This window comes from Pantherophis guttatus, chromosome 1, assembly GCF_059756535.1.
Source record: "Pantherophis guttatus breed Tessera chromosome 1, ASM5975653v1, whole genome shotgun sequence".
In the NCBI taxonomy this organism is placed as follows: Eukaryota; Metazoa; Chordata; class Lepidosauria; order Squamata; family Colubridae; genus Pantherophis; species Pantherophis guttatus.
Window position 1 is genome coordinate 70,788,223 of NC_142063.1, and position 9,833 is coordinate 70,798,055.

A 9,833-nucleotide genomic window follows, 5' to 3' on the forward strand; every position below is an offset into this window, starting at 1 on the left:
TTTTGCTGCCTTCAGTGAGCAGATGGCATGCTGATCTCTTTTTCTTTTTAATATACGAAGAAGCTCTTTTTGTTTTTCTTGGCATCACCAATCTCAGCTGATAACTGTGTCCCCCATTGCTACTATTATATGTCTCTTTGAAAGAACTTCCGTTTGCATTTGGAGAGTATCGGCTATATTTTCTCCTTGGCTGGGAGGCAGTAGGAGACATTAACGTTATTTGTTCCTCTGTTTATTTTAAATTTAATTAAATTCGTGTTTACGGTGTTGCTAGCTTTGCTCATATAGATTTCTTAGCAAGCTTCTAACACACAGTGAAACTCCGCATCCTTTTCTAATAATGCTTCTGTTCATTTTGAATCAATTATATCCTTAAATTATTGTACTCCCATTATATATATCATCCATCCAGGTCCCCATTATTTCTATGAAAACCTATTTGTATTAGAAGATAAGTTTGATCTTACGTATTTCTTCTATGCTGAGCATTAGTGCAGAGATATTGAGGTTGTAAGCCAATGTTTTTTTTTTTATTGTTGCTTAATAGGTTACTTTCTAGCAACATTGTCAGCTTCTTCTAAAATACATTTGTAGATCTGTAGATTTACAACACATCTGAAGATCTTATTATCTACAATTCCCACAGAACTCATTTTAAAGCCCTTCTGATCAAGCTTGCCAAACTTCAGCTAAATAATATGTTACCGGTCCTTGAGAGATGCAACGTATCCTATGCCAGAAATCTGTATTGATAAAAACATTTACCTGTATTGGGAAAACATTTTTGTTTTGAAAGACAAGTTGAAAAACATATTGCTGTGGTATTCCAAATTCCTGGAATGAGTTGAAATATATCGTCCTTTTTTTTAAAGGATCTTATAGTTGACCAGACAATAGAGAAGGTCTCCTTCTGTGCTCCAGATAGGAATTTTGACCGAGCGTTTTCTTACATATGTCGAGATGGTACTACAAGACGTTGGATATGTCATTGCTTTATGGCTGTAAAAGACACGGTAGGTTTCCTTTTTACATGATAAAGGGTAGTATGTCATGTACAAATCAATACTGGGTGGGGAATGTTTCCTGGATTTTAATTCAACTTTAGTATATAAATTATACAAAATTAAAAATGCATGATTTTTATTTGCTGGAAACTTGTATTATGGCCTTGTGTGGTATATCAATTGTGTGTTTACCACCCAGTATCCTAATTTATTGTGGCAGTTTATAAATTCAGTAAATAAAGAAAGCCCATTCATAAATCTTATGGATTTGAATCTAAATATATTAAATTCCTACAGATTGTAACAGTCCAGTGCGTATGTTGATACGATTGATGGACTTGCAATGTACAAATTATTTAAAATGTGTAAACTTAACTGATTTTTGTAACAGTATTTTAGTAGGTATTTGGTCAACATATTTTAATATCACAAGTAAATAAAAGTATTCAGTTTCCTTTTCTCCAAATGGTTAAAAATCATGTGATTTAAAACTGGTTTCATTTGTTACTCTGAACCTTTTGGGGTGGATTTTACACAAAAAGGTTGATTATATGGAGTGCCAGCTATCATTTGGCAGTAGTTGGGTGGTTTCTGGTTTCGTTTCTAATTAATGTGAGATCTTTTTCAGGGCGAGAGGTTGAGTCATGCAGTTGGCTGTGCGTTTGCAGCGTGTTTGGAGCGAAAGCAAAAGAGAGAGAAAGAATGTGGGGTGACAGCCACCTTTGATGCCAGTAGAACCACTTTCACAAGGGAGGGGTCTTTCAGGGTTACTACGGCAACTGAACAAGCAGAAAGAGAGGAAGTCATGAGACAAATACAAGACATCAAAGGTAATAGAATACAAATCTGGCCATTTGAAGTATAGGTTGGATTCTTTCAAATGTTATAGATATTTGCAGGCCATATGAAGTATCAATGAGATGTTCAACTATAGTGGCAGGTGTAACAGTCATAATGTATTTAACAAGCATTTCTTCGTGTTCTGGAAGACGTAGCAAATTTCATTGTTTTTGTATGTTTTCATTGTGTTTATATGGTTGATGTTTTCTTCATTTCTGCTCTTCATCTTTCTGGAAATTCCTGTGTCTCACCCAGATATGGAGAAATATATCTATCTTGGTAAAACGTGGGTGTAATGTTTGCCAAAATGGAAGTCAGCTACTACTGTTTTACTGAAAAATGTTGAATATAATCTGATACCTACTGTATCTAACAGTGTGTAATTCAGTCAGTCTTTAATCTCCATATGAAAATAGGACCAGGATAGATTTTGGATCTCATGTCTTCATAAAGCATTTTTTATCATACCAGTCTGAAAAAGGATTATGCAGAACTCAAAAGTGTGTCCATTGTTATGCATTGATTCTGCTAAAAATAGCATCCTATGAGGATTTTAATTGTTTTCCACAAACTAACACTACTTTCTTTTTTGGCTAGTTTTGAGAAAATGAATCATAGTCAAAAGATCAATAGGTTAATGATAATTATTAAATTGGCCTCAAGAATAAAACATAAACATGTTTTATATATTTTGTAAATAAATAGGAGTTTGCTATTTGTCACAAAGAAATAGAATAATTAGAGTTTGCCTTTTGAGTATACATTAGAGAGGGAAAAATGTTTTTGACTTTTTTTTTTTACATCGTTCTGAACATAGTTCTGTGTGCCTAATCCCATGTTGTCAAATAATGAAGGAGAATCACCTGCATTAATGGTTTCCAGTATTTGTGACCTGATGATCTTGGAAAAAATAATCATGACCAATCTGTTTTGTAAAGACCAGAATATTTATTTAAAAAGTTACAAGCAGAGTGGTGGGTTGCTACCATTTTGTCCCGGATCAGGTGAAATGGTAGCGGTGGCGGGAGGCTCCGCCCACCCACCCGGATGCTTCTGCACAGAAGCGTTGCAAGCACGGGCGTGCGAGTGTCCATGAGCAAACTGGTAGCGACGAGTTTTGAAACTCGCCACTGGTTACAAGCCAAGTAAAATTTGAGTGGCTCTCATCGTTCTCACTACAAAATAGTGAGCGTGCAATCTAGTTAGCTGATTCCTCTTTCATCGTGTGTGATATTTCCAGTGCATGCCCAGACAGGAAAGGCAGAGTTAGAGTTGGCATTGGAGCTTGGTATTTTCCAATCCTTATTTAACCTTCTGATATCAACCTCTAAGTGTAAGATTTATAAATTAAGTAGAAAAACAAGACAGGTTACAGTTGTTATATACCTTTTGATGATCTCCATATACTATGGAATGTATATCATACATTGTTATTTTAAAATAATTAATATGTATGATTACAAAGCAGTATGAAAAATGTAGCTTCATTGAGAGGAAAAAAAACCTAGACATTGTTGTCCCATGAAAATACAGTATATAAAGCTGAGGGCAACATTTTAATATTTTCCTATTCATGTGCAAAAAATTCAATGGCTCTGTGATATGATGCAGGTCTGACCTCTGATTTCTAGAACTGTTACATACCCAAATCTGATTTTTATCTCAGTTTTACAAATGAAGGACTAAGAGCACATACTCAGCCATATATACTCCTTTCAGATTGGGGCTGCAAACGTAAACACTTAGTAACACATGCCAACTCTTCAATAAAATAAATCCTATGTATGCTTTTTTGCCCCTTGAGATAAGAAAGTTTAATTGATAGTTGAAATGTTAATTAGGTAATATCGTAAATTAAATCATTGAACTGTGTTTGCCTTATGTAAAGACTAAATAAGCCAGAAGCTATATTTTGCATCAAGAATGTACTTTTTCATGAACTAAAAGAAAAAAATTAAAAAAGATTAGTCTCAAGTATTCATGTTCTTCATTTTTAAAATATTTCATTACAGTTGAAACAGATGTGAAAACAACTACTTCAAGTGTTGTACCTGGCAATACGGCTCCATCTCCAGGTTCACCCACTTCTCCTCCTGCTGAAGTTGCAACTTCTGCTGAAAAAGAATCCAGCAATCCTCATGCCATCCCTCGGCGACATGCTCCTATTGAACAGCTTGCCAGGCAGGGGTCTTTCCGAGGTTTCCCTGCTCTTAGCCAGAAGATGTCTCCATTTAAACGCCAGCTTTCTCTACGAATCAATGAGTTGCCCTCCACAGTGCAAAGAAAGACTGACTTCCCTATAAAAAACGCAGGTAGGATAAAAAATTTCCCAAATCCTGTTTTGAGTATTTGAGAGAGAACAAATGCTGGTTTAATTCTCTTCAGAACTTCCCTTGTTTCTCGTTTGATATGTCACTACAAGGTGCAATTATGTTGCTGGTTTTATGACCTTCGAATTGTAATATTAGATTAGAAATTGATAGGTTTCTTCTAAATATAATCAGAATTTCTAGGTAACATCACATATTGCCAAATATGGGTTTGATATCTGTATTCAAAGTTTATTGACTGCGGTTAATTACCTTTCAACTATAAGGAGTCCACTTAGTCAAAAACATGACTGGCTTCTGTCAGCATATCTTGAGTAATATATATTTGCAATGGTTAATGAGTTAAAGGCTTAGCTTTTGCAAGTGAAAGTTGTGCAGCATTGATAATTATTCTGATATTTAATATGGATGTAAGTACTCTGAGAAACTGACAAACTCAGAATAATTGTAACCTTCATGGTCATTCCCCAAATTTTTCTTTGTTCTTAACTTTTCCTCTTAGGGTTTTCAGAGGACAGATGTAGTTTTTCCTAGTCATGAGGTGGGAAAAAAGATCAAAGAATGACATTGTGAAAAAGCAGGAAGGTGCCTTTGTATTATGCCAGGCCATATCTGTGCAAACTTTTTTTTCTGCTTTCAGTTCCTGAGTCTGAAGGAGAAGTCGATAGCATTAGTTCATTGTGCTCCCAGATTACAAACACCTTCAGCATACCATCTGAAGATCCTTTCTCCTCTGCCCCAATGACAAAACCAGTAACAGTGGTTGCGCCACAGTCTCCAGCTTTTCAAGGTGTGTGGCCTCCAAACTTGGATGCATGTGATACTTTTTATATGTGCAAATGCTGTTTTCCTTTTGTGTGCTGGCAATGTAATGTTTTCAACCATCTTGCAGCTTTTTTGTTTGCATCTGGAATCATTCTGTTTTAACTAAGTTATTTGCTTGTAAGCTACTTGTATGTGAAATTCCTAGAAAGTCAAGGACATATTGAGAACAGTCAGTTACATGTTAATAATAGGAAAAAAATTAAAAGGGAAGGCCACCTCTTTCAGATGTTACAGATAAAACGTTGCTATGTAAGAAATTATATGCAATTACCCATTTCCCAGTCTCTTGGATTTTAAAAAAACAGATGGATGAATGTAAAATAAATATAAAACCAGTAAATTTGCTACCTGTTGCTTATTTTAAAGAACACGAAGGCTCTAAAGCAGGGGTGAAATCCAGCAGGTTCTGACAGGTTCTAGAGAACCGGTAGCGGAAATTTTGAGCAGTTCAGAGAACTAGCAAATGCCACCTCTGGCTGGCCCCAGAGTGGGGTGGGAATGGAGATTTTGCAATATCCTTCCCCAGGAGTAGAGAGGGAATGGGAATTTTGCAGTATCCTTCCCCTACCATGCCCACCAAGCCACACCACACCATGCCCACAGAACCGATAGTAAAAAAAATTGGATTTCACCACTGCTCTAAAGTTGAAGAGATGTTCTCAGCTTTGATGATAGGTAACAATCTTTATGTCTTGCTTTTATATCTTATAAATGAGATGCAACTTGCAGTCAAATCTTTGAGACAGTAACTATCTCACTGCTGGTTTTAAATAATGAAAGGCAGCCGCTGATATTCGAAATAATTTTCTTTCACCAGAATACCGATAAAGCAGGATGTTTCAACCCATTACTTTGTCCTTCTAAACTTACTCTGAGAGCAAGGAATAAAGTCAGAACTTCTAAGTCCACAAAACATCCTTTAAAATATTAGTAAATATCCTAATTATCTTCCAAATGAATTAACAATAAGAGCCTGATAGTACAGTGGACTAAAGCACTGTTATTAACATCTACTGCTTGCAATTACTGCAAGTTCAAATCTCACCAGGCTCAAGGTTGACTCAGCCTTCCATCCTTTCAAAGGTAGGTAAAATGAGGAACCAGATTGTGGGGGCAAAAAGCTGACTTTGTATAAATATACAAAAGTATGAAGGCTATTGCTTAACACATTGTAAGCCGCCCTGAGTCTCCGGAGAAGGGCGGCATATAAATTAAAGCAAAAAAATAAATAAAAAAAAATGTGTCAAATAAAAAAAAATGCTTGTAGAATAATAGTGGACAAGCATGACTAAGTGCTTGATGTATGTTGCATGCTGGCAAAACCATGTGTTATTTTCAACATTCCAGTCATGTGCATGCCTTGCATGAATTAACAGCATTGATGTTGTCTGCTCCAATTTTAGTCAATGGCATTGCCTCTGCCTTCCATGTGTTTGCTGATAAACCAGCTCAAACTACTATAGCATCTACAGCAATACCACTTCGTGAATCCAATCCCTGGGCTCAGTCCCCTGCTGCTCCAGCTGTTGCTAAAACTGGAGCTGTAGCTTCTCCTTCTGGTAAGACTGGGCACTGATCTTGGCGTGTTGCTTTTAGAAGCTTAACATTTGTGATGCTGGATTTGAAAGACTTTGATCTGATCTAACAAAATGATTCTTAAGGATTTTTTTATATATATCCAGAAGTACAGTTAAGGGAAAGTAGAAGAACTGGACATTTAGATGTATGTGGAAGTTAAATTAGTAGGTGTATAGGTAGATAATATAATTAAATACATAAACAACATATTAAAGCTTACTAGAAGAAAAGGCTGTTTCAGTAACCAGTAACTTTAATGTAAAAAAATGGCTCTTCACAAAATCAGTGATTTAGTGTTATAAATTAGCACTTGGAGTAATTAACATTCTAATACAAATATACAAGATTCCTAGTAATTTAGAAAACTATTTGAGGATCCAACTGTAAGCCATATTAGATTTTTTTTTTTTAAATCAAAGAGATATATGTTTCTAAAGCCATACATTTTTCTGCCATGGAAGATTAGTATTTTTCATATATTTTTATTTATTTAAGCAAAAGGTGCAAGGACTATTTCACATGATTCTATCAGATTCCCACAGAATTTAATTAGCAATCCAGTCCCTGCATATTGGTCTCATATTTCCATTATAATTTCATGTCTTTTTACTTGAGGCCTTGTATCCAAACTGGATTATGCACATTTCTGTCCAAGGGATGAAGGGTATAATTTATCTGTTATTGTAGATCAGTTGACTTGGCTAACAGTCCTCCTTTAAGACATTAGAAAGAGAAGTTGGACATTGAAATTGAAAAGATGGGAGCAAGCCCATAACTGGTTTAATTAAATGCCCAGTTCTAGTTTCAGTTTTAAAATCTTTGTCAACGTAACTCGAACTTCATACATACACTAGTTAAAGTATGTTGATCATTGTTATGGATTCTTTACTACTGACCGGCAATAGGAAATCAGCTTTCTATACCTGATGGTGGTTAAAAGCTACTTCAATTCCTCATCAAATTGTTCTGAAGAAAGGGAAGACAGTATCTTGCTGAGGTTATATCCTGTTCTTAATTTCTTTTCACAGGTGCTGACTGGAGTGCCGACTCGGGGGAGGCCTCACCAAATCTCTTTCAGGCAAGCCACAGACGCACTCCCTCGGAGGCAGACCGTTGGTTGGAAGAAGTATCTAAAACTGTCCGGTCACAGCAGCCTCAGGTGCAGTCCCAGCCTCCAGCTCCCCAGCCGCTCCTCCAGCCTCCTGCGGTGGTTTCTCAGGCAGCACCAGCTTTTCCAGGCGGCACTTTCATTGCACCTCCACCAGTGCCTGTTGGGGTGGTGCAGCCCATGCCGCCTACGTTTATCCAGGCTCAGCCCTACGCGGTCGCAAATGGAATGCCCTACTCAGCTCCCAGTGTAACCATGATTGGGATCACCCCGTCCCAGATGGTAGCCAATGTCTTTGGCACTGCAGGTCACAGTCAAGTGTCCCATGCTCATCAGTCACCTAGTCTTATAAAGCAGCAGACATTTCCTCAATATGAAACTAATAGCGCTACTGCCAGCCCTTTCTTTAAACCCCCTGCCCAGCAGCTCAATGGCTCTGCTGCTTTCAATGGTGCGGACCCTGCCAAGTGGCCCACAGAGGACAAACACGCTCTTCCTCCCGGAGCTGGCCAGCAGGTGGATCCATTTGAAGCACAATGGGCAGCACTGGAAAGTAAATCGAAACAACGTACTAATCCATCTCCGACTAACCCTTTCTCCAGCGAATTACAGAAGACATTTGAGATAGAACTTTAAGCGGTCCTGTGGCTTGTACTTCATCTCTGTGTATGTGTGTCTTGGCATTGGATGTAAGAGTATACCGGGGGCAGCATTTTTTAATCGCTCATGTCCCTCTCTTTGGAATTAGGTTGGGGATAGAGAGAGGGGACACTCATGGAAAGAGGCTCCTAAACCCAGCCTTTTGGGGTATAATCCAGGAAACATACCCCTTGCCACCTGTTTGGGAATTTGAATGGCAAAAGGAATCTGAAAAGGGCTGAAGAAGGGAGTTGAACCTGAAGCCTTTTTTCCGCAGAAACTTCAGGAAACCTCACAAGCTGAAAAGCAAATGACTCACCACTATCTTAAGAATGTGTCTACCTTCCTGTGAATGGCCCGTTCCCTTGGGGCGAAAACAGAGGTTAGGGAATCGTGGCACAGTAATGAATGGGCTGGTGGAGAAAACCTGCAAGCTGCTCAGAATATGCTATCAGTGGGAAAAGGATGAGCTTCCATTTCAAGTAATTATATATAGAATAAAGCCAAAATCTTTATTTTTATGCATTTTAGATTATTTTAAATAGTTCTAGTTATTAAAAGTTGAATGAGTTGTAAGTAATCTTGCCAAAGTTATAAAAGGGGGTTGGATGTAAAATTGTACATAAGATTGATTTATCACTGATTCTTACAGTCAGTAATATGGGAATAGAGTAGGGAGCGGAGTTCCTAGCTTGTCCCTCTCTGTATCATTGTAAGTAGCATATTGCAACTACAATCATGAATCATGACCAATTTTTTTTTAAAAAAATCATTGTAGAGTAGTGTAAGAACAGTATTGTCTTGGTTTGAAAACAATTGGTAAATTTTATCTTTTTTTTTTAAGCAATCAAACTAGATATTAGAGTTCATATAGGTTCTTTCATGTTCTGCTGCAGTTTATTTGTCTTACATCTCTTTTAACACTACTGTGACAACTGTAATTATATTTACAATCAGGTCTACTTATGAACCCATTTTAGGTGCATTAAATAGAGTTTAGATTTTTTTTAAAAAAATGCTTTTCCCATTGTTATATGTGAAAGCTTATAGCTAGACTGCAGCTATTCCATGTTCTTTCCTCTGGCAAATCATGAAGTCCATCTCATTTTTAATTTTACTCTTAAAACTTGGCCTTACAAGCAAATGTAAGTTATATATTTGTACTGATGATTTATAATCTGCTTTAACAGAAATAAATGTTGGTAGTAGATTATGTGTCTTTCTCAACAGGTTTCCTTGTTGTTTTCCTGCAACCGGTTTGATCTCCATTTTATTTGGTGTATAGATCACCAAATTTTAAATGTTTGATCTACTAATAACAGGGCAAGATATATACTCCCATTTGTATCTATTGCTTAAAGCAGGAATTGCAACTTCTGGAATTTTAGCTTGCTTTTATTTTGAAATTTGTATTATATTTCTTATGTCCCCAGAAGAATGTGGTTCCTACAAATTGCCACATTTCCCATTAAGGGATTATCACCGTGTTATTCAGAAATAGCCCTGAAG

At 36.9% G+C, this 9,833-nt stretch overlaps 1 protein-coding gene across 9 annotated transcripts in view; it reads left to right on the top strand.

Annotated features, from left to right (window-relative positions):
* The window catches only part of NUMB (NUMB endocytic adaptor protein), a 66,149-nt gene extending 56,612 nt beyond the window's left edge, over window positions 1–9,537 (top strand). For 5 of the 9 annotated variants that reach the window (XM_087882403.1, XM_087882396.1, XM_034417722.3 and 2 more), the window contains 5 exons: window positions 873–1,013; window positions 1,633–1,834; window positions 3,857–4,156; window positions 4,815–4,964; window positions 7,606–9,537. In XM_087882403.1, coding sequence (XP_087738529.1) covers window positions 873–1,013; window positions 1,633–1,834; window positions 3,857–4,156; window positions 4,815–4,964; window positions 7,606–8,321 — 1,509 coding nt within the window. In that variant the 3' untranslated portion in view covers window positions 8,322–9,537. Of the gene's footprint in view, window positions 1–872; window positions 1,014–1,632; window positions 1,835–3,856; window positions 4,157–4,814; window positions 4,965–6,402; window positions 6,559–7,605 lie in introns of all 9 variants that reach the window. The other 4 variants (XM_034417720.3, XM_087882387.1, XM_034417719.3 and 1 more) reach the window with 1 other exon arrangement.
* The last annotated feature ends 296 nt before the right edge of the window (window positions 9,538–9,833 follow it).